Raw genomic sequence first — 25,329 nt, 5'->3', positions numbered from 1 at the left:
GATGCTGGGAGGGATTGGGGTCAGGAGGAGAGGGGACGACAGAGGATGAGATGGCTGGATGGCATCACTGACTCGATGGACATGAGTCTGAGTGAACTCCGGGAGTTGGTGATGGACAGGGAGGCCTGGCGTGCTGTGATTCATGGGGTCACAAAGAGTCAGACATGACTGAGCGGCTGATCTGATCTGATCTGATGCATAAAACAGATAACTAATGAGAACCTACTATATAACACAGAGAGCTCTACCCAATACTCTGTGATGAACTAAATGGTAAGGAAATCTAAAAGAGAGGGGAATATATGTATATGCATGACTGATTCACTTTGTTGTACAGTAAATACTAACACAACATTGTAAAGCAAATATATCCCAATAAAACGAAAAAAAATAAATGTGTGAACTCTTTATGCCTAAATTCAAATTTAATTTTTACTAGAAATATGTTTCTTTCATGTGTATTTCCTATCTAGGTTAATTATATAAGCAGCATAACAAACATTTATTAATCTTCACTTTCAGAATAAAACATTAGAATAAGCATGAGTGATTTGTTTAGAAAAATGTAAATATTATATTAATTATCTTAATATAAGAAGTATAGTAGAAAGAAGTTGGGTTATAAATGAAATGTAGGACAGAAGCAATAAAAGGCAGAAGAAAGGATAAGAGTGCATATTTCTTCATCACACAGAGTGAGAAGTTGAGATATAACTAATACACATATAACAATATACATTTTATAGTTAAGAAATGTTATTAAGGTCTACAAATATAAACAATAAAATAATAAACTCATAAAAGTGGAAAACATGGAAGAAAAAGTAATATAAATGCCATATATTCTCTTTTGCAGGAAAAGCCAATAAATCATATCTCATAAAGTATATTGCTTAGAGACATAGAGATAATCATAAGGAATGATATCAGATAAAGTTAAAAGTATTTACCTGCCTCTCCTTTGTGGAGGTAAGGATTGTTTTTCATAATTTTTAAATTACTCAGTGGGTTTTAGTTTGATATTTCCCTATTTTACACACACACACACACACACACACACACACACACACAGATATGTAGAATATAGTACATGTCAGTTGTAATATATTAGTATTTTTATATATGAGGAAAACATATGTGTGTATGTGTTAATGTTGTTTGAATCAAGTTTCCTAGGAATACTGTAGTATCTTTTAACATGTAAATTCAAGTTTGGTATTATATATGGAAAATGTTTTTGATTTAGACTTTATATATTAGTTGTATTATTTCTTAATTCTTCAAAGGGAGTCTTGCCTCCATTTCAAGCTTTTCTTCCTCTGAGTATTTTATTTTTTTCTTAAAAATCTTTATCTCATAGTCATTCTTTTGGTTAATCTCCTGCTTGTCTTCCCCTTATGGAATTTTTATTTGAATCTATTTTCCTTTGGGCACTAAAATTTTTCAACTTTTAGACATTTTTATCTCTTAATTTCCTCCCTAAGTCTTATTAACTCATTGCATTTCTCATTTCCCTTTTCTCTTTTAAAATTTATCTTAGTTTTTGATTTTATGAATCCAAGTTTTAAAATATGCGTCTCCAACTCTTTAGTTTTTGAATTTCACTTTAGTTTGCAGTATTATGTTGCAGTTTTATTTCGGTTTTGTATTTGTTTTCTAGATGTGAGGTTTCTGTTACCTCTGTCTGAGGTAAATTGTTCTGATGCTGTTTTTTCAGCTTTATTAAAGCATAATTGACAAAAATGCATTTATAGTGTACAATGTGATGGTTTGATATATCTATATTCTGTGAAATGATTACAACAATCAACTTAATTAGCACATCCATTACCTTACATGATTACTTTTTTTTTTTTTTTTTGCATGAGAACTCTTAAGATTTACTCTCAGCAAATTTCTGTATCAATATTTATGGTCAACATGCTATATATTAGATCTTCAGAAATCATTCATCTTATAACTGAAAGTTTGTAATCATTGACCAACATCTCTCCATTTCTCCCACTCCTCAAACCCCACCATTCCACTCTCTGATTTATTTTTTTTTAAGATTCTACATATAAATTCATAAATTATAATAGTATTTATCTTTTACTGTGTGACTTATTTTACTTAACATAATGCCCCCCAGGGTCATCCATGTGTCCCAAATGGCAGGGGTAGGGTTTCCTTTATTACAACTGAAAGAATTCATACATATCATTTATTTAAATGTATGCTGCTGCTGCTGCTGCTAAGTCGCTTCAGTCGTGTCCGACTCTGTGCGACCCCACGGACTGCAGCCTACCAGGCTTCTCCGTCCATGGGATTCTCCAGGCAAGAACACTGGAGTGGGTTGCCATTTCCTTCTCCCATTTAAATGTATAATATATACAAATTTATTTTTATATACCATGTTTTTTCTATCCATTCATTGATGGACACTAAGATTGTTTCCATTTTTTTTTTACTATTGCGAATAATGAATGAACATGGGAACAACAGTATCTCCTAAAAAATATTTCATTTCCTTTGCATATGTACCCAGAAGTATGCTCATTTTCTATGTCTCATTATGTAGCTTTTTTTGTCATCGATCTGAATCTTCTCCATTTTGGGCAGGGATCCTAGACAACAGCACTATCTTTAAATCATTACTGTGAAATATATACTATCCTAGGACTTCACTGGTGGCTCAGAAGGTAAAGAATCTACCTGCAATGCAGTAGACTTGGGTTTGATCCCAGGATTGCAAAGATCCCCTGGAGGAGAGCATGGCAACCCACTCCAGTATTTTTGCTTGGAGAATAGCCATGGACAGAGGTGCCTGGCATGCTATAGTCCATGAGGTTGCAAAGAGTCGGACACAACTGAGTGATTAAGCACACATACTTTCCTTTGTGGGTAACATTAAGATGGTGGTGTGGGGAAAGGGAAAGGTTGACATATAATGTGATTCTCTTTCATTTCTCCAGGTTATTTCCTATTGATGTTTCTCTCTCTATATATATATAGATAGACATTATGTCCATTACATTACATGTATGTATGTATATGTATTACATTCAGATCAGATCAGTCGCTCAGTCATGTCCGACTCTTTGCAACCCCATGAATCGCAGCACGCCAGGCCTTCCTTTCCATCACCAACTCCCAGAGTTCACCCTGTATTACATTGCATATATATATATGTAATGGACATATATATATACACACACATATATATATATGTAATGGACATATATATACATATATATATATATATATATATATATATAGTAGAAGAATTGTCCATTCTTCTACTAGGACATTTAAAATTTTTTAATATATGTAAGAATTCATCATATATAAATAACATCAAAATTTTGTTATTTTCTATTACAGATGTTTATTCGATTTTTTATTTATATTTCAGCATGGTTTAGGACATTCTATTGATACTTAGAGCTTTCCATGATATTCAATTTCATGATCCATTTTTATGAGGTCTTTGTGCATAATGCTTAGAAAACTTTTCTCAGGCTTAACATGAGTGAAATATTCATGAATATTTTCCATTTATTATTATTTTTAAATTACATTTATGTCATTACTCCATCTAAAAGTTATTTTTATGCTTAATGTATGCAATATAAATGAATAGTTTTATAAGTACACTAGATCTGCTTCAGAATATTCTATTCTGTAAATTATTTTAATTCTTCTAGTTTTGTTCATTTAGTAACTGGTAAGACAAGCACTCTATACATTACAGTTCTTTGGCTAGTTCTATAAAATAATATTTTGAAGTTACAGTCACCCTGCTTATTTAACTTATATGCAGAATACATCATGCAAAAAGCCAGGCTAGATGAATCACAAGCTGGAATCAAGATTAAAGACAATTTCTTTAACAAGTGGTGCTGGGAAATCTGGTCAACCACTTGTAAAAGAATGAAACTAGAACACTTTCTAACACCATACACAAAAATAAACTCAAAATGGATTAAAGATCTAAACGTAAGACCAGAAACTATAAAACTCCTAGAGGAGAACATAGGCAAAACACTCTCTGACATACATCACAGCAGGATCCTCTATGATCCACCTCCCAGAATATTGGAAATAAAAGCAAAAATAAACAAATGGGACATAATTAACCTTAAAAGCTTCTGCACATCAAAGGAAACTATTAGCAAGGTGAAAAGGCAGCCTTCAGAATGGGAGAAAATAATAGCAAATGAAGCAACTGACAAACAACTAATCTCAAAAATATACAAGCAACTCCTACAGCTCAACTCCAGAAAAATAAATGACCCAATCAAAAAATGGGCCAAAGAACTAAATAGACATTTCTCCAAAGAGGACATACAGATGGCTAACAAACACATGAAAAGATGCTCAACATCACTCATTATCAGAGAAATGCAAATCAAAACCACTATGAGGTACCATTTCACACCAGTCAGAATGGCTGCGATCCAAAAGTCTACAAATAATAAATGCTGGAGAGGGTGTGGAGAAAAGGGAACCCTCTTACACTGTTGGTGGGAATGCAAACTAGTACAGCCACTATGGAGAACAGTGTGGAGATTCCTTAAAAAACTGGAAATAGAACTGCCTTATGATCCAGCAATCCCACTGCTGGGCATACACACTGAGGAAACCAGAAGGGAAAGAGACATGTGTACCCCAATGTTCACCGCAGCACTGTTTATAATAGCCAGGACATGGAAGCAACCTAGATGCCCATCAGCAGATGAAAGGATAAGAAAGCTGTGGTACATATACACAATGGAGTATTACTCAGCCATTAAAAAGAATACATTTGAATCAGTTCTAATGAGGTGGATGAAACTGGAGCCTATTATACAGAGTGAAGTAAGCCAGAGGAAAAACACCAATACAGTATACTAACGCATATATATGGAATTTAGGAAGATGGTAACAATAACCCGGTGTACGAGACAGCAAAAGAGACACTGATGTATAGAACAGTCTTATGGACTCTGTGGGAGAGGGTGGAAAGATTTGGGAGAATGACATTGAAACATGTAAAATATCATATAAGAAACGAGATGCCAGTCCAGGTTCGATGCACGATACTGGATGCTTGGGGCTAGTGCACTGGGACGACCCAGAGGGAGGGTATGGGGAGGGAGGAGGGAGGAGGGTTCAGGATGGGGAACACATGTATACCTGTGGCAGATTCATTTTGATATTTGGCAAAACTAATACAATTATGTAAAATTTAAAAATAAAATTAAAAAAAAAAGATTGCTGGGAGAAATATCAACAACTTCAGATAAGCACATGACACCACTCTAATGACAGAAAGTAAGGAGGAACTAAAGACCCTCTTGATGAAGGTGAAAGAAGGGAGTGAAAAAGCTGGCTTTAACTCAACATTCAAAAAACTAAGATCATGGCATCCGGTCACATCACTTCATGGCCAATAGATGGGGAAAAAGTAGAAGCATTAATAGATTTTATTTTCTTGGGCTCCAGAATCACTGCAGATGGTGACTGCGACCATGAAATAAAATGATGCTTGCTCCTTGGAAGAAAAGCTGTGATAAATCTAGACAAAATATTAAAAATAAGAGATATCACATTGTAAACAAATGTCCATACAATGAAAGTTATGGTTTTTCCAGTAGCTTTTGAACCTCAAGCTCCAAAACTTTGGCCACCTGATGCAAAGACCTGGCCCACTGGAAAATACCCTGATGCTGGGAAAGACTGAAGACAGGAAGCAAAGGGGGCAACAGAAGATGAAATGGTTAGATGGCATCACTGACTCAACAGACATGAGTTTGAACAAACTTTGGGAGATGGAGAGGGACAGGCAAGCCTGACATGCTGTAGCCCATGAGGTTGCAAAAAGTCAGACATGACTTAGCGACTGAACAACAGTAACAATAAGAAACATGTTCATTATTTCTAGAATACACACACAATGAACAATTCCTTCGTGCACATCATTAAGTCTTCGTAATTTCAAATATATCTGGTTGATATCTCCATATATAGCTATGAAAATCAATCATTCAGAAAGCTCCAATAGAAATCATAATTAGATTTACCATTTTTTTTTTTTTGTAAAAAAAAGCTAGTATAATACACAGAGAAGGTTCTTGAGGGTGAAGGCATTAAGTGAAGTGAAGTGAAGTCATGTCTGACTTTTTGCGATCCCATGGACTGTAGCCTACCATGCTCCTCCGTCCATGGGATTCTCCAGGCAAGAATACCGGAGTGGGTTGCCATTTCCTTCTCCAGGAGATCTTCCCCACCCAGGGATAGAAACCAGGTCTCCTGCATTGCAGGCAGACGCTTTACCATCTGAGCCACCAGGGAAGTTCAAGTGGCTTCTAAAATTGTCCCTGAGGTGTTTATGAGAAACTCTGCCTCATTTATTTATCAAACCTCTAGAAACTACCTATAACTTTCTAATTCTTTATCATTTACTTTCCCCATACCACTTAATTTTTAGCACCTGACGCTCCAAGAAACTCAAAGTTTCACTAATTTGACAAATGTTTCTAAGATGATAAATATTACACACCAATTCCCATATAATTACCTTGTGAAGTCTGTCATCTCCATCATGATCATACACATCTTCTTGGCCAGAACAATGATATCATTGCTCGTATCGTCCCATATCTCAATTTCAGCATCCAACTTGCTCTTCACTTTCTTGAAGTCAGCAACTTGCTCAGCGATCTTTTCCTTTTCTGCCTCAGGCAACTGAGTCATCTTAGCCTAAAACAGGTGATAATTCAATTTATAATCATTCCATTATGTCAAATACATTTTACAATGAAGTGATTACTATCAGATGTTTATAAAATGCGTTCCTTTAAGAATAGAGACATAATGCTTTTTTGTTTTAAATTTATTTTTAATAGAATTGCTTTACAACACTGCATCAGCTTTTGCCATACATCAGCACGAATCAGCCATAAAGTCATATAACACAACTACCCAGATTTAACTTTTTATATGAAATCTATTGATTCATAATTGTTTGCAACAACGTTAGAATGTAAAATTACAGTATTCGTTAGAACTACAACATTAAATTAATGAATGTCAAAGTATAATTTAATATATGACATATTTAAATCTATTCCTTAATATAAATGTAGGACTTCCCAAATTTTGAATGTATTATAAATTAATTCAAACATAATTTAACATCTCACATGTTAGACAAGTATATACCTCTTATACTAACAGTATGCCTCAAAAGGTACAAATATAAAAAAATATTGAAATGAGACTATGTATAAATATGTATATATTTACATTAATAGATGGAATTAATTAAACACTGAATACACATTGGTAAACAGTACAGTACACATTTATAAATCATATGTATATAGATAAGCACATTTATAAAATTCTAAGGATTAATGTGTATATGGTGCATATAAACATATTCAAGTGTGTATGTGTACACAAACTATCTGAGGGAAGAATAAAAATGTTATAGGCAAAGTTTGCTAAGGCAGCCCTCCCTAATTAGCATCCTGAGATTTGAGGTGTAAATTCTTAGGCACAGTGAATTTAATGCACTGGTGTAGTAGTATTCTTTGTATATAGCATATTTTGAACAGTATGCAGACTTGCCTCTTGCATTTGACATTTGAAATGTGGGATCATAGTAAACCATCCACATTACTGTGATGTGTGCTTAGTCACCCAGTTGTGTCTGACTCTTTGTGACTCCATGGACTGTAGCCTGCCAGGCTCCTCTGTCCATGGGGATTCTCCAGGCAAGAGTACTGGAGCGGGTTGCCATGCCCTCCTCCAGGGTATCTCCCCAGTCCAGTGATCAAACCCAGGTCTCCTGCTTTGCAGGTAAAATCTTTACCATCCGAGCCACCAGGGAAGCCCACCATATCACTTACACTACCATATAAACAATTATAGCACCTGAAACCTATGACTTTTTATCAAATAAAAAAGAACTCTGAAATGAAGGTGATTTGATAATATTATTCAAGGTCATAAAATTTCATGAGATTGTCTACTCAATCATCTTGTCAAAAAAGAAATTCATACATAATCAAAAAGTATAACAAGCACATAGGTTTGAGATGGAATATTTATAAGTGATAAATCCTATATAAGTGGAATTTTATTTGATTATTCATAGGAAATATATGATAGCTACAATTCCTATGCATTTCCAGATGTTAATTTCTAGTTTACCTATCAATGGCAAAATTGGAAGACATAATCTAGAAAGCTTTGCAAAAGTATGATTGCTAGATTCAGAATACTGAAAACACATTTTATTGGGCAATAGTGTACAAGAACAATGAAACACTAAAATATATTAATGGAAAGAATTATAAGAATGATCAATGGAAAATCTAACCAAAAAATAAAAATCACAGAACCAATGTCAATTATCTGCCATTTATTACCAATCAGAGGCCTAATTCAGGGTCTAAAATAACTTGGTATTTTTAAATTTTCAGGATTAATCATCCATACTTCAGTTAGCACAAGGCTTGATACATATTGAGTGTACAGTAAATGATAGTTTCTTCTTTATTTCTTTTATTTTTTAACTATACCACATGGCATGTGGAATCTTAGTTTGTTGACCAGGGATTGAACCCACTACTGCCTTGGAAGCTCAGAGATGTCACCAGGGGATGGCCGGGGAAGCTCAATAGTTATCTCTTATTCAATGAAAATATCAAAAAACAATCACATATATAGCACTTAAATTTGCTTTGTTTTCCTTATTTATTTCAAGAACTAAAATAAGCTAGGAGACTAAACTTTTGATTGATGAATGTATAGATGACTCTTCCTTAGGAGGTAAAAATAGATTGTAGTTTCTTTTCTCAGGAAACATGGCCTATGTGATAAGCTTATAAGAAGAGCAACTCTTATTGCTGCTGGTATGTGGCAAAACATGTAAATAAAAACATAGCTACCTTTTAAATCAATAGTATACAAGCCATTAATAAAGCTGTAAAGTACTAACCCACTAAACTAGCTGGAAAACAGAAATGAATTTTCCTTTCTTCACTACCAGTCATTATCATTTTCTCCATTTTCATAAAAAGGTAATTAAAGTTGCAAATAATGAAACCATAGATCAATTTATTTGGGGCCCCTTTTTATAGTCTTTATCTCAGAGATAATAAACGTATGACTCTGGATCTAAGAAATAATTTTGAAGTGTATTCTGGAATATTGTGGAAACATTTTCACTGTCTTCATGATAAAGTTCAAACTATTCTAGAGGCAATCTGATTAAGTGTATTCCAAGTTCTGTTCCTTGGAATGTCACTAATTTCCAATATGATCTTGAGGAACTCACTTAACTCTCCTGTCTACATTTCCCCAGACACAAAACAACAATAATTGCAACTGCTATCCACCTGTCATGCAGGAAATAGAGTCAATTATTCGATAGCATTGAGACTGACCCTGTCCTGGACAAGAATTTCATGGATTGCACTCAATTTCTTTAATAACATCTCAACTCACATGGTGAATTACACTTGGCAGATATTTACTCCTGACAAGATAAAGGCCAAAAGTCAGGCAATAGTTTATAAAATTAAAAGTTCTAGAGAATTCTGACCTTTTTTATTACATGAGGAAAAACAAGAACAAGAAAGCATTAAATTACTGAGTGACACCTTAACTGAAGATTTTAGTGCTTCTGTGAATGACTTATTATATGCCATCAATCAATTTCAATTATTATGAAAATATCAAAATAGAACTTCAGAGAATATTTGATATTTAGGAATTATGGGTGAAAGTTCCTTATTGGATTATATTTTTGCAGGATAAGCAAAGAACTGAGGTACGAACTTAAAGATAAGTCAAGTAAGTGGAATTTCTAACATTATTACTGGCTGGCTAAGTGGTTCTACTCCTGCTCAAATATATAGAATATAACTCTGATATAAAGAGTTATTAAAGGCTTTTTGAATCCCTGCCATCCAAATGAAATTATATTGTATGTTAACTGATTAAAAAATTTATTCCAAAAGATAATGAAAATAACATTACATATGCTAAATACTCTTCTAGGCAAGTTAACATATATTTAAAATTTAATCATCATAGCAGACCTATGAGGTAAGAACATTCTTACTCTAATATTATGGATTATGAAACTGAGTCTCTAAAAGGTTAAGTGATTTACTCAAGATTATAGTGTTAGTAAATGGTAGAACCAGGATGAAAACCCAGAAACTCTAGCTCCAGAGTTTTCATTCTATCACCATGCCTGCAAATGAGAGGACTACCACCCACCAAATATCAAAATATCTACCTTCTCCTCAATGGTGTTTCTCTATCACCTTCTATTTTTGAAATGCTTATTGTCCATAATATGTCTCATATAATTTAAAATCGAAGTTTTCTTATTTGTAAATTAGAAAAAATGATATTGACTGAACAGATTGTTTTAGAGATCAAATGAATATGAATACAGCTTTTAAAGTTCTTAAGTGCTGTTAAATGCTAATGGTTACTCATACTGAGAGATTCAGTTCTTCACTCGATACAGTTAGTGATCCTCAGAATTCTAAGGCTATTCTCCTCTCTTCAACAAAAGCTCCCATTAGCCTATAAGACATTTTCAACTAATACATATATCATTTATAATTTTAGCTCTGAAACAGAGGTTACCAGAATTTTTCAAAAAACCAAGATAGTACATCTATAGTAGTATATATTTCACAATAAGTCTATTACTTTAACTCTGCTGCTGCTATAATGCAAAAGCAGTAGTAGACCCTATGCAAACAAATGAGCACGACCATGTTCCAATGCAACTTTATATGGACATTTTAATTTGAATTTCATAAAATTTTCACATGTCAAAAATATTATATTCTGATTACAGCTGTCCTGAATTTCTTTAACCATTGAAAGATGTAAAACAAACAAACAAACATTTCTATCTCATGGGCTAAAGAAAAACAGTCAATGGGCCAGATTTGACCTGCTGACTAGTTTGCCAGCACTTGCCAAATCCTTTATCTTTATTTTCAAGTTTGTCAGCAGTACTACCTGCCTCAGGCTTGTAATCTTACTTTTTTTTAAGTCCTCTCCTTGTATCTATCCCATTCTGTTAGGCACAATGGTTGTCCATTTTATCACCAGTACATTTATCACATTCACCTCTTTCTTTGTATTTCACTTACTATTATACAAGCTCAGATCTTAATTTTCTTTCATTTTCAATCCTTCTGTCTTGCTACCACTTGATTCAATCTGAATTTGATAAGATTGTACAATTGTTCAGCCTAAAACATACCATTCATGTCTTCTTATTGAATGAAGGATATAAATTCCTCAAATATCACCATTAAATTTAAAGTAGAAAATTCACATAGAAAATTTCCCAAACCATAAATGTACAATTGAACAACTTTTATAAATTGAGTGAATCCATGTACTGAACACCCAAATTTAAGAAACACAAAAATTAGCAGCATCCCAAAGGCCTCATGTGTCCTATTATAGCCACTATCTCTCAAGAACAATCACATCATCACCTGTATTTCTAAAGCTATAGATTTTCCTGTTTCTGAGCCTTATAAAAGTGGAATAATAACAATACTCTTGTACCTGGCTTCTTATGTCAAGCTTTTATATATTTGAAATACATCTATAATTGATGCATGTAGTTATAGTCAGTTTATTCTCATTGCTCTATACAGACAGTATTCCACCTTGTGAAACATAAAACCATTTACTTACCTGTAAATCTATTAATGACCTTTTGGGAAGCATTCTATTTTTGATTGTTATGAATAGTGAATATTCTTATATTTTTCTTTCTGTGCACATACCGTTGCATTCTTGAGACTATATCTAGGAGTGGAATTACTATGACACAGGCTTCACTATGACCTTTGTCTCTATGAGCTTTCAATGTTATTTCTCCTTCCTTTCAGGCACTTTACACTCAAGCTGCTGCTGCTGCTGCTGCTAAGTCACTTCAGTCGTGTCCGACTCTGTGCAACCCAATGGATGGCAGCCCACCAGGCTCCCCCGTCCCTGGGATTCTCCAGGCAAGAACACTGGAATGGGTTGCCATTTCCTTCTCCAATGCATGAAAGTGAAAAGTGAAAGTGAAGTCGCTCAGGCATGTCCGACTATCTGCGACCCCATGGACTGCAGCCTACCAGGCTCCTCTGTCCATGGGATTTTCCAGGCAAGAGTACTAGAGTGGGGTGCCATTCCCTTCTCTGTACACTCAAGCTAAATCAAGCTATTTGTTGTTGCAGGTAAATATCTTAAGGTATTGCCCACTAATTATTTTGCTCATCTTCTTTCCACATCTCATCTTTGTTGGTCCAAACTTAATTATATTCCAAGCCAGATGCATTGAGTATATCTTTCTTCTCCAGCTATATGTAATTATTCCTTTGAAAATCTCAGAACATGTTATGAAATCTTCTCTCAGGATCTTTATATTGTTCTCTGTTGTAGCCTAGTTGTTTATGAATGTGAATATCTTATTTTACTAGATGAAAGGTCTTTGAAAGTATAACCATCTTTCAGAATAATGGTGGATCTACTTGTTGCTGTTGTTGTTGTTTTGGTCTTCTGCTCCTAGACTATTGTTGTTATTTAGTCACCAAATCCTGTCTGACTCTTGGACTGTAACCCACCAGGCTCCTCTGTCCATGGGATTTCCCAGGCAAGGATACTAGAGTGGGTTGCCATTTCCTTCTCCAGCTCCTAGACTGAATGTTTCCTCAAAGTTGGGACATATATATGATATATGTTTGTTTCAAGTTGTTAATAGAAGCTGTCAACACATAAAGAAAAACAGGAGTGTAAGATCAAAAATTTTATAGCACTGATCTTGTATTTTCTTGGTCACTTACATTTACACATTTCCTAAGCTCCTACCTCTAAAAGGGAGAAATTAATTTCTCTTATTTTATCTGTTCACTTCTCTTTTCATTTTTTTTTAAATTTAATTTTGTCTTATATTTGAGTATAGTTGATTTACAATATTGTGTTAGTTTCAGGTGTACAGGAAAGCAATGCAGTTAAACATATACCCATTCTTTTTCAGATTTTCTATTCCCATGTAGGTTATTACAGAATATTGAGTAGAGTTCCCTGTGCTATAGGGTAGGTCCTTGTTGATCATCTATTTTATATATAGTAGTGTGTACATGTTAATCTCAAATTCCTAATACCCTACTTTCAAACAGAATTTTGTTATTCCTCTATCAGTCAGTTCAGTTCAGTCACTCAGTCATGTCCGACTCTGCAACCCCACAGACTGCAGCACACCAGGCTTCCCTGTCCATCACCAACTCCTGGAGCCTTCTCAAACTCATTGTCCATTGCGTCAGAGATGCCATCCAACCATCTCATCCTCTGTCATCCCCTTCTCCTCCTGCCTTCAATCTTTCCCAGATCAGGGTCTTTGGAAATGAGTTAATTCTTTGCATCATGTGATCAAATTATTGGAGTTTCAGCTTCAGCATTAGCCCTTCCAATGAATATTCAGGACTGATTTCCTTTAGGATTGACTGGTTGGATCTCCCTGCAGTCCAAGGAACTCTCAAGAGTCTTCTCTAAGATCACAGTTCAAAAGCATCAATTCTTCAGTGCTCAGCTTTCTTTATAGTCCAACTCTCACGTCCATACATGACTACTGGAAATACCATAGCTTTGACTAGATGGACCTTTGTTGGCAAAGTTATTTCTCTGCTTTTTAATATGCTGTCTAGGTTGTTCATCGCTTTTCTTCCAAGAAGCAAGCATCTTTTAATTTCATGGCTATAGTCACCATCTGCAGTGATTTTGGAGCCCAAGAAAATGAAGTCTCTCACTGTTTTCATTGTTTCCCCATCTATTTGCCATGAAGTGATGGGACCAGATGCCATAATCTTAGTTTTCTGAATGTTGAGCTTTAAGCCAACTTTTTCACTCTCCTCTTTCACTTTCATCAAGAGGCTCTTTAGTTCTTCACTTTCTGCCATAAGGGTGCTGTCATCTGCATATCTGAGGTTATTGATATTTCTTCCAGCAATCCTGACTCCAGCTTCTGCTTCATCCAGCCTGGCATTTCTCATGATGTACTTTGCATATAAGTTAAATAAGCAGGGTGACAACATACAGCCTTGACATACTCCTTTCCCGATTTGGAACCAGTCTGTTGTTCCATGTCCAGTTCTGTTGCTTCTTGACCTGCATACAGATTTCTCAGGAGGCAGGTCAGGTGGTCTGGTATTTTCATCTCTTAAAGGATTTTCCACAGTTTGTTGTGAGCCACACAGTCAAAGGTTTTGGCATAGTCAATAAAGCAGAGGTAGATGTTTTTCTGGAACTCTCCTACTTTTTCGATGATCCAGCGGATGTTGGCAATTTGATATCTGGTTCCTCTACTTTTCTAAATCCAGCTTGAACATCTGGAAGTTATTTCTCTAACACTACACTAATTGCACAATTGATCTTATCTTTTTCCTACTTTTAAGTTTCACTAAGCTCATCACTACTACCTAAAATAGTGATATGCTTATATTAGTTTTTTTAATTTTTTTTTACTTAAAACATCAAATGATTTTCATTACCTGTTTTAAAAAAGATAGGAAAAAAAATGGTAATAGAAAAAAGGCAAAAAAAATGGTAATAGAAAAAAGGCAAAAAAAATGTTGTTATACAGAGGTTCATTCAAATCTCTGCTCTGTCAAATACTAGCTTTGTAGACAGTAACTTAACTACCTGCAGTTTCATCACATGTTAAATAATAATAATCTTATTAGGGGTTTTCTGACCATTGTCTGTAAACAATGGTACCTAGAATATATTAGAGTCTTAGTCAATGGTGCTTACAATTAATGTATATAACTACAAGAGCATGGCCTCCAAGAGTTTCTAAAATATTATGGAAGTGCAAGTCTCTCAGTCATGTCTAACTCTTTGTGACCCCATGGATTACAGCTTGCCAGGCTTCTGTCTCCATGGAATTTTCCAGGACAGAATACTGGAGTGGATAGCCTTTCCTTTCTCCAGGGGATCTTCCCAACCCAGGGATTAAACCTAGGTCTCCCGCAATGCAGGCAGTTTCTTTACAATCTGAGCCACCAAGGAAGCCCATTATGGAAAAGGGCACTTAAAAATACTCACATAGCTATCTCATAGAGTTGAAGAAGCAATCAAGTAATACACTGAGTAAATATATTCCATAAGCAAAACCATATAGTAGAGAAGCTCACCATAATTCTCTTATTTGCAGAAGTTCTAGAATCTAAATTGCTTATTTTGTAGATAAAGAAACTGAGTCCTAGGAAAAAAGGCTCTTGAAAAATGTTATCCAGCTAGTTAATGGCAGATTTGTTACATAAATCTACCTGTTGCCATTATTAATATTTCTTTCTTTCCATAAAATCACTTTGCTTTCATTTCAGTCACTCAGTCATGTCCGACTCTTTGTGACCCCATGAATCGCAGCACACCAGGCCTCCCTGTCCCTCACCAACTCCCGGAGTTCACTCAGACTCCTGTCCATCGAGTCAGTGATGCCATCCAGCCATCTCATCCTCTGTCGTCCCCTTCTCCTCCTGCCCCCAATCCCTCCCAGCATCAGAGTCTTTTCCAATGAGTCAATTCTTTGCATGAGGTGGCCAAAGGACTGGAGTTTCAGCTTTAGAATCATTCCTTCCAAAGAACACACAGGATTGATCTCCTTTAGAATGGACTGGTTGGATCTCCTTGTAGTCCAAGGGACTCTCAAGAGTCTTCTCCATCACTTTGCTTTACTTAGCTATAAATTTTATGTGAAAATTGAATTCTTAAGCAAATCATATGATTCTGCTTCCTTCCCTATCCATAAACTGGGATAGAATACAGTAAGAGTATTTAATTAAAATAAGTAATCCACAATTACTATTTTATAAATATTAGGAAATTTCTAATTGATTAATATTATTAATGTGGGTGTTAATTATTATTAACATTAATGTGAATGTTAATTATTATTAACATTCAAAATAAAATGTTTTTAAATATTAAAAATATGCCTGATGTATGCATATTAGATAAATATTTCTGAAGGAAGAATTCTTATTCTTACCTCCAGAGTTTATTGACTAGTAGCATTTATAATTTTTAAATAAGCACAGAGGCATTTGGGAATGAAGATGTTTTTAATATATCAAAAATATAAGCAGTAGAATATTTCTAAATTGGAGTTTAGAAAATCTAAAGTACTGCCAGCAGAAATTCAAGTTAATTAAAATTTGGAAAAAAATGTATTAAACAAGTGTTTTTGGATTGATTTTAAGCATACTAAATTGTAATTTCAAACATATTCTTGAGAATTCATTAAGGAAAGTTTTCCATAATATTTTAAAATGATATTTATAGATTGAAATTGGACTCTGCTTTAAGGAATAATATACATTTCTATATTTTTATACATAGTCTTTTACATCAAATTTATAAATATATTAGCTTTACAAAGTTCTCCATTTCCTCATCTGTCAAAAAAAATTAGTACTCTTAAAATCTTGTGGGATATACTCACATATTCCTACTAAAGAAAACCTATCTCATTTTATTATAAAACATTATAGTCTTCAGGGGCTCGGTTGAAACAGAGTTAAGTATTAAATCATCAGGCTTAACTTGATTGATTGCCTACCTTATAATGGTAATTATAATAATGGAAATTAACATTTGTTCATGCTTCCCACATGTCAGTCACTTTGCTAAGCACTTTTGAAAAATTACACCATTTGAATAATAATATTCTAAGGTTCATATTGTTAATATCTACCTTTTACAATCATGGAAAAGAGGCCTGTAGGGGACATATACATATTACCTATAAATGAAGAAACACTTCCAAGGTGTTTTTGTTGTTTTTTCTTTTTATGCTATCAGTTCAGTTGTTCAGTCGTGTCCGACCCTAAGCGACCTCATGGACTGCAGCACGCCAGGCTTCGCTGTCCATTACCAACTCTCAGAGCCTACTCAAACTCATATCTACCCAGTCGGTGATGCCATCCAACCATCTCATCCTCTGTCATTCCCTTCTCCTCCCGCCTTCAACCTTTCCCAGCATCAAGGTCTTTTCCAAAGAGTCAATTCTTCGCATCAGGCGGCCATACATCTTTATTTATGGCTTCATTTGCAGCATAGATTTTAGCACTAGGAGTTAAATGTTAGCCTTAAGAAAAACAGTCATATACTGCTTTCAAAACAACTTATGTCTTGGTTTTAGGATAAAATAAAGCTGTAAAAAGCATTTGGAAAACAGAGAAATTTGAGTATAGATTGTTAGAAAGTATAAAAAGTGATTATTAATATTCCTGTAATGATAACAATATTGTGGTTATATAAGATAATACAAATTATTTTAGGAGATACTCACTGAAATATTTAGGCATAAAATGTTATGATGTTGCAAACTTCTTTGAAGTGGTTTAGAAATACAAAGCAATTATGACTCTGGAAGTATGTTAAAAGTACTGTATCTAGATCATGGAAATATGTGTGTACATTACAGAAGGGTTAAATTTTTCCATACATTTAATGGAAAAATAAAATCAATAAATAAAATTTAAATAAAATTAAATTAAAATTTTAAAAGAATTATTTTAAAAAATTTAAAAGCTTGGAAAACAGATATTTTCTATTTTCTTATTTTGTCAAGGTATCAGGGATTTTTATAGGCCATATAGTTTATTCTCTTATCCTAAAATACAATTTCATCTGTCATATCACTGATCAAAGATGCTTCAACCTCTCTTTGGACATACCTGAAGCCTCTATTCTGAGTTCTCTGGTATTAAGAGACAAGTAAGTTTTACTAATAAAAAGTGAAAGAAAGTTAAAGTCGCTCATTTATGGCTGATTCTTTGATACCCCACAGTCCATGGAATTCCCCAGGCCAGAATATTGGAGTGGGTAGCTTATCCCTTCTCCAGCAAATCTTCCCAACCCAGGAATCCAACCCAGGTCTCCTGCACTGCAGATGGATTCTTTACCAACTGAGCTATCAGGAAAGCCCCTATCAGTAAAAACAAAAATTGAATGAGATTCATGACCTACGAAAGTAATCCTCATATAGTTAAATATGACTGAAGATTCACAGAAAACAAGTTCATTCAGGATCCTGGTGTGTATGATGATTGAAATTTAAGTAAATGTGACTATGGTTTTTCCAGTAGTCATGTATGGATGTGAGAGTTGGACCATAAAGAAGGTTGAGCACCAAAGAATTGATGCTTTTGACTGTGGTGTTGGAGAAGACTCTTGAGAGTCCCTTGGACTGCAAAGAGATCAAATTAGCCAATCCTAAAGGAAATAAATCCTGAATATTCATTGGAGAGACTGATGCTGAGGCTGAAGCTCTAATACTTTGGCCACCTGATGTGAAGAGCTGACTCATTGGAAACAAGACCCTGATGCTGGGAAAGATCGAAGGCAGGAGGAGAAGGGGACGACAAAGGATGAGATGTTTGGATGGCATCACCAACGCAATGGACATGAGTTTGATCAAGCTCCAGGAGATGGTAAGGGACAGTGATGCCTTGCGTGCTTCTCTCCATGGGGTTGCAAAGAGTCAGACATGACTGAGGGGCTGAACAACAAAAATGAGTATTCTTATCTATATGGTCCTCTCTATATTTTTTTAATATAAACATTATAAGGATTTAGAATAATTTATATTCAATTGCATCATTTTTTTCTTTAGATCTTCATTCTAGGTTTCTATAATACTTTTTGTCTCAGGTCTTGCCAAGGCTGAAAAAGTAGAAATCCTCAGGCTTTGAAGCTACACTGCTACACATAAATAAGGAACAATTCAATAAATAAATATTATAAAGGCTGGGAGAAATCCAATCAAGTCTTAAAAAGCCCATTCATTTTATTTACAAGACTGCCTTTAGGATGTGACTCAGACCTTAGCAAATTATACTTTGCACACAATTTAAGGAAGTTTAGTTACCTGAATTCCATGCCCCAGTTTACAGTAAATTGGAAGTAGACAGAAAGAATGCTAGTCTGACCTCAGGAAAGGAAAATAAAATCTATCAAAGAAGTGACAGAAAGCTCAGATAACTTGGGGTCTTTCAGTTTATGAATAAACTTTCCTATGCAAATCAGGACACCTCCATCCTATCAGTGTATTATAGCATAGTACAATTATGTTTGGTCATAATAATGACAGTGACTCATCTATAGCATCATCACCTAGCATTTACTTCATAGGAGTTATATGGCACCATTCCTGCTCTCAAAAAATTTAAAATCCCTCTGCCCAGAAAATATCAAATTAAATTAGGAATATTTCAATTGGTAAGTTAAATAACATGGAATACAATTTGAAGACCAGGTCCAGTAGATATTTTTTTTAAGTTTTAAAATGTGTATCTTCATCCAAAATAACTTGTTCTAGAACTGTTCCAGAAAAACAAGTGTTTTACTAAATAAGGTTTTCAAATATCTATGATGATGTGATGATATTTAATGTCTGCTTATAACTAATTAAAATACTTTTCAAAGATAAAATTTTGACAAGTTATATGAATAGTGCACTACTAACTTGCCATCGACAGAGGAGCCTGGTGGGCTGCAGTCCATGGGGTCGCAAAGAGTTGGACACGACTGAGTGATTTCATTTTCACTTTCACTTTCATGCATTGGAGAAGGAAATGGCAACCCACTCCAGTGTTCTTGCCTGGAGAATCCCAGGAACAGAGGAGCCTGGTAGGCTGCCGTCTATGGGGTTGCACAGAGTCAGATACGACTGAAGTGATTTAGCAGCAAAACAGATATAACTTCAGAAAAAATTTTACATCTCTACTGATAGTATAGCTCCTTCTTAATTGTACTTTGTAATGAATATAATTTATAATATTTATACATGTATGAAATATATAACTGAATAAAATATAATTAACTGATTTCCTCCCAAGAGTTTATGGGAATTTGAACACTTTATCTTACTAACAACAGTTTTTCAGTAAAATAACAATCTGAGAAAAATAGTACAGAATTGAAAATAATTATCCATATATTATCCTTATATACATATCTATATTATGATTTAATACAGTACCATGTTAACAATCTATATACATATGCTGATAACATCTGTTTTCACATATATGTGATAATTTAAAAAGCTCATTAGATTCGGATGTGTAATCCCCAAAGAAAAGTGAATAGTTATATTTTTGTAACTTGATTACCACTTGCTAGGTATTTAAAAAAAGAATTTAGAAAATTCACAAATATTATTTTGTGACTATATCACAAAAGGGTAGTTGTTCTTTTTTATTTTCCCCTGTTCTGGTCTATATTTAACTAAAGTTTCCATATTAAAAAAAAATTGTCAAACTCCTTATCACATTCTTTGATAACCATCCATATACATAATTTGTGTAAATAAAAATATGAACATGTTTGGGGGTAATATGGGAATTTCACAAAGTGGGAATGGAAATATTTTAAAGCTACAATCTCTGTTTTTAACTGAGTATTTAGAAAATGGGAGTAAACCTTGCATCCACATTAAAAAGAACAAGTCAGAAAATTTTAAAGTTCATGACCTTTTTTTCTTAGCCCATCAGAGATGTCAACAAAAAATTGCATTGGCTAAATTAAATATTCAGGGGAAAATTATTTCAAGAGTATTGCAATAGGGGAGAGAACTCAGCTTTGCTAAACAAAAGTTGAGAGAGATTTTAAGCACTAGAATGAGCTAGTGGAAAAGTAGTAGAAGACATTAAAGAGGAGGTTGGTCAATGTGATTAGACGGTGTATGTTTGGTAATGGTGCTTATTTAAGTCTGGCTTCTACTATCCAGCAGAGGCTGGTAGTTTAGAGATACTATCTTTCTTAATTATTATATTTCAAAGGGGTAGCTCCCAGGTCCTTGTAAAAAGTATTTCTGAACTGTAAACCTTATAAGAAGCTGGGAGATATTTGCATCTCAAAGGAACAGAGAAAGAATTTACAAGTTTTCTAAAGTAAATGCTCTTTAAAAAAAATTAAAAAAGGAAAGTCAGAAAGTCCTATAGTCAGGAATAAACCTGTCTAACGTTTAGTCAATCTGGAATGTCAGAAAGTCAGAAAGTCCTATAGTCAGGAATAAACCTGTCTCAAGTTTAGTCAATCTGGAATGAACTAAAAATAGATCATCTTGTTTAGAGATCACAAGGCAACCAATTAATCTGAAGTCTAGGTAGAGGCAGGTCCTCACTGGAAGAAGTAATGTGCAAAGGCTTACTTGTCAGTTGCCATCTGATATTGATAAGATGAATTTGGTTAAAAGAGTTGATAAACATTGAACTTGGATTGTCTTATGATGCAAAAAAGTAAGCAATTCCTTAAAAAATATCAGAGAGGAAACATTAAAAAGATATAGGAGCCAAACTCTAAAAGCTTCCGATAGCAAAATTGGGACAACTAATCAATAAAACAGAACAACAAAATCCATAGAATACAATAAATATGCATGAGCCCATCATGATATAAACAAACTGAACAAATCATGTGAGACAAGGGACAGCTTTCTTTTAATTCTAATTAATAAATTCATAAGAAATAAGGGATATAAAAATGATTGTTAGGCAAATAGCATGTAATATTTGTGGCAAGATAAAGCAATGAACATTAAAATTAGTAGATAAACACTTGAGAAGAAATAAAACTTGAATAGCATTAAATACTTTTCTCCAAGATACTAATTACGACAAAAAAATAAACATAATTTCACAGTGGAGAAAGCCAATAACCAACACTTTAGCCAAGTAATCAAGGCCAACATCATGAGAAATGTGACATATTGTCATCTTATTCCACTTGATTTGATGGACTGAGAGCATAAACATAATCATGAGAAAAACATCAGATAAATTCAAATCAATGGATAGTCTATAAAATATCTGATCTGTACTCTTCAAAAGTATCAGGGTCATAAAAGACAAAGAAAGTTAAGGATTGGTCACAGTTTATAGATGACTAAAAGATCTGACAACCAAATGCAGTGTTGATCTTGGCTTTGATTCTAGAACAAAAATGAATGAATAATAGTGGAAAAATTGATGAAGTCTGTAGTTTATCTACTAGTATAATACCTATGTTCATTTCTTACTTTTGACAAGCAGACCTTATTTATAACATAAGGCAACATTAGGAGAAACTGAATGAAGTTATGAGAACTCTTTGTAGTATAATTTTAACTTTCCTATAATTCTAAAACTGATTCAAAAGAAATAGTAAAAACAACAAAACATATACATCCTAATCTTCAAACAAACCTCAGAAAGCACATGAGAATTTATTTCTTAGGTGTCACCTTTCTTTTAAGGGTTATCTTTTTACTTTGTCCTTTTCTCTGCTATGTGTTCTACTACAAAAAAAAAAAAAAAAAAAACTGTATTTTTTAAGCAAACTTTTGAAGTATTGAAAGTGAAAGTTGTTCAATAGTGTCTGATTCTTTGTGACCCCATGGACTGTAGCCTGCCAGGCTCCTCTGTCCATGGAGTTTTCCAGGCAAGAATACTGGAGTGGTTTGCTATTCCCTTCCCTGATTTCTATGCATTTATCAGAACCTCATCATCCATCACTGCACAGTTTTTATTCCTGAAGAATGAATCTGTCCCTAAAAGAAAGTCTGAAATTATTAAAATATTATGTTTATCTTTTACAGTAAAAAGTAAAAAGAAGAGCAAAAATAAACATGAAATTATTAACACAAATAAGAATTTATCCCAAGGATGTACAAGGATAGTTCAACATCCTCAAAGCAGTCAATGTGAAACACCACTACATTAACAAAATGAAGAATAAAAATGTGTATTATCATCTCAGTAGATGTAGAAAAACCTTTTGGCAAAATTCAACATTCATTTAAGATTAAAACTTTTAATAAAGTGTGCATAGAGGAAACATACCCCAACATAATAAAGGTCATATCAGACAAGAATATGGTTAAAATCATATTGAATTGTGAAAAGCTGAAAGTTTTTTCTCTAAGGTCAGGAAAAAGACAAGAATGACTACTTTTATTCAAGGTAGCTTTGGAAGTCCTACCTGGAGTAATTAGGCAAGAAAAAGAAAGAAAAAACATTCCAATTGGAATTAAAAGAAAAAAAAACTCACTATTTACAGATGACATATTAGATATAAAAAACCCTTAAGACTTCAGAGAAAAACTATTAGACTAACAAATTCAGTAAAGTTGTAGGGTAAAAAAAATTAACACATGTCTGTTGCATTTATATGCAGAAAGAGAAAAAAAGAAGACAATCTTATTTACAACTGCATCAAAAATAATAAAATACCTAGTAATAAATTTACTGAGGGAGTGAAATAACTAAATATTGAGAATTACAAGATACTAATGAAAGATCTTAAAGAAGACACTAATAAATGGCAAGATATTTCATGCTTATGAATTGGAAGGTTTAATATTGTTAAAATTATAATACTCTCCAAAATAGTATACAGGTTCATTATCACCCTTGTGAAAATTCCAATGGTATTTTTCACCAAAGTAGAATATATAACCCTAAAATTTATATGAAATCCTATAGGAACCTGAATAGAGAAAACAATCTTGAGGAAGAAGAACAAAACTGGAGGCATCATGCTCCCTGATTTCAAACTATATTACAAAGCTATATTAGCTAAAACAGTATGGTATTGACATAAAAGCAGACATGCAGTTGAATGTAACAGAATAGAGAGAGAGCAGAAATCCATGAATTTACAGTTAATTAACTTAAACAAAGGAGCCAAGAATATACAATGGGGGAAGAGCAGTCTTCAGTAAATGGTTCTGGGGAAGTTGGATAACTACACGCAAAAGAATGAAAATGGAACACTATCTTACAGTATATACAAAAGTTAACTTAGAATGGATTGTAGACTTGAAATAAGGCCTGAAAACATACGTCTCCTAGAAGAAAACAAAAGCAATAAGCTTCTGAACATAGGCCTTGAAATGATATTTTTAAATCTTACACAAAAGCAAAGGCAACAAAATTAAAAATAAACAAGTGGGGCTTCATCAAACTAAAAAGCTTCTGCACAGCAAAGGAAACTATCAACAAGATGAAATGGCAACCTACAGAATGGGGGAAAATATTTGCAAATCATATATCTGGTAAGGGGCTAACATCCAAAGCATATGGAGAACTCAAACAAGTCAATAGTAAAAATACAAATAATACAGGTAAAAACTAAGCAGAAGATCTGAATAGATTTTTTTTTTCCAAAAAAAGTCATACAGATAGATAAGAGATAAATGAAAATATGTTGCACATATTTAAAAATCAGGGAAATTCAAATGAAAATCTTAATGAGATATCACCTCAAAGCTGTTAGAATGGCTAATATCAAGAAGACCAGAAATAACAAGTGCTAATGAGGAGGTAGAGAAAAGGGAAACTTTGTGCACTGTTGGTGGGAATGTAGATTGGTACAGCCACTTTTAAAAACTCTATTAAGAGGCTTTATGTAATTGAAAGCAAAACATCCATATGGTTCAGCAGTTCCACTTTGGTTATTTATCTGAAGAAAACAGTAATGCTAACTCAAAAGGGACATGCACTATTTACAATAGCCAAGATATGGAAATGTATTCATTGATGGCTGAATGAATAAAGAAAATGTGGTGCGTGTGTGTGCGCGTGTATAGGAAATGGATCTTTTCCAATCATTAAAAAAAGAAGGAAATCCTGCCATTTGAAGCAAAATGGATAGACATTGAGGACAATATACTTAATAAAATAAGACAGAGAAAGACAAATACCACATAATCTCTTTTATAAGTGAAATTTAGAAAGTAAAAAAAAAGCCTCATAGATGCAGATAACAGATTGATGGCTGCCAGAGGCAGGGAACAGGGGAGATATAAGTTGCTTTGCTTTTTAGTTTAAATACATTGATTTTAAAAAAGAAATTATCCTAAGATTCTAGATACCCACCAAAGCAAACCATAAAATGTACTTAAAAACTGAGAACTGTAGTCCACCTATTTTTGGATAACATCATCATTTCTTAAGGAATTTTTTTTTTTTTGAAATCTTGAAGCTAGAATAGCATCATCAAATGACAACTAACTTGTGATTTAGAATGTTCAAATGAATGTTCATTCCATAATGAAAAAATAAAGTACACATTGTTTCTACTGTGAGGAACTCCAAGAGAGTAAAGCAGCTGGACAAAGCAAACTGTGCTACTCTTCCTTAGATTCACACTCTGCCCCATTGGGGTTTTTTCCTAGATAACACTACCACCATTCCTTGGTTTCACTTGAGGGTCAAAGGGCCTCTTCCTATATACTTCCTACTGGTATCTTTGTAAATAAAATTTATGTGGACA

The 25,329-nt window shown here is 33.8% G+C and overlaps 1 protein-coding gene across 10 annotated transcripts in view; it reads right to left on the bottom strand.

Annotated features, from left to right (window-relative positions):
* CTNNA3 (catenin alpha 3) overlaps window positions 1-25,329 on the bottom strand; it is a 1,912,303-nt gene that overhangs the window by 151,354 nt on the left and 1,735,620 nt on the right. For all 10 annotated transcript variants that reach the window (XM_086381634.1, XM_086381633.1, XM_086381642.1 and 7 more), the window contains one exon: window positions 6,542-6,723. In XM_086381634.1, coding sequence (XP_086237760.1) covers window positions 6,542-6,723 — 182 coding nt within the window. The remainder of the gene's footprint in view (window positions 1-6,541; window positions 6,724-25,329) is intronic.

Source organism: Bos grunniens, chromosome 28, assembly GCF_055505025.1.
Source record: "Bos grunniens cultivar Pamir isolate PY7600 chromosome 28, Bosgru_T2T1.0, whole genome shotgun sequence".
In the NCBI taxonomy this organism is placed as follows: Eukaryota; Metazoa; Chordata; class Mammalia; order Artiodactyla; family Bovidae; genus Bos; species Bos grunniens.
Note: the sequence above shows the minus strand (reverse complement) of the source record. Positions and strands in the feature narration are given on the sequence as shown.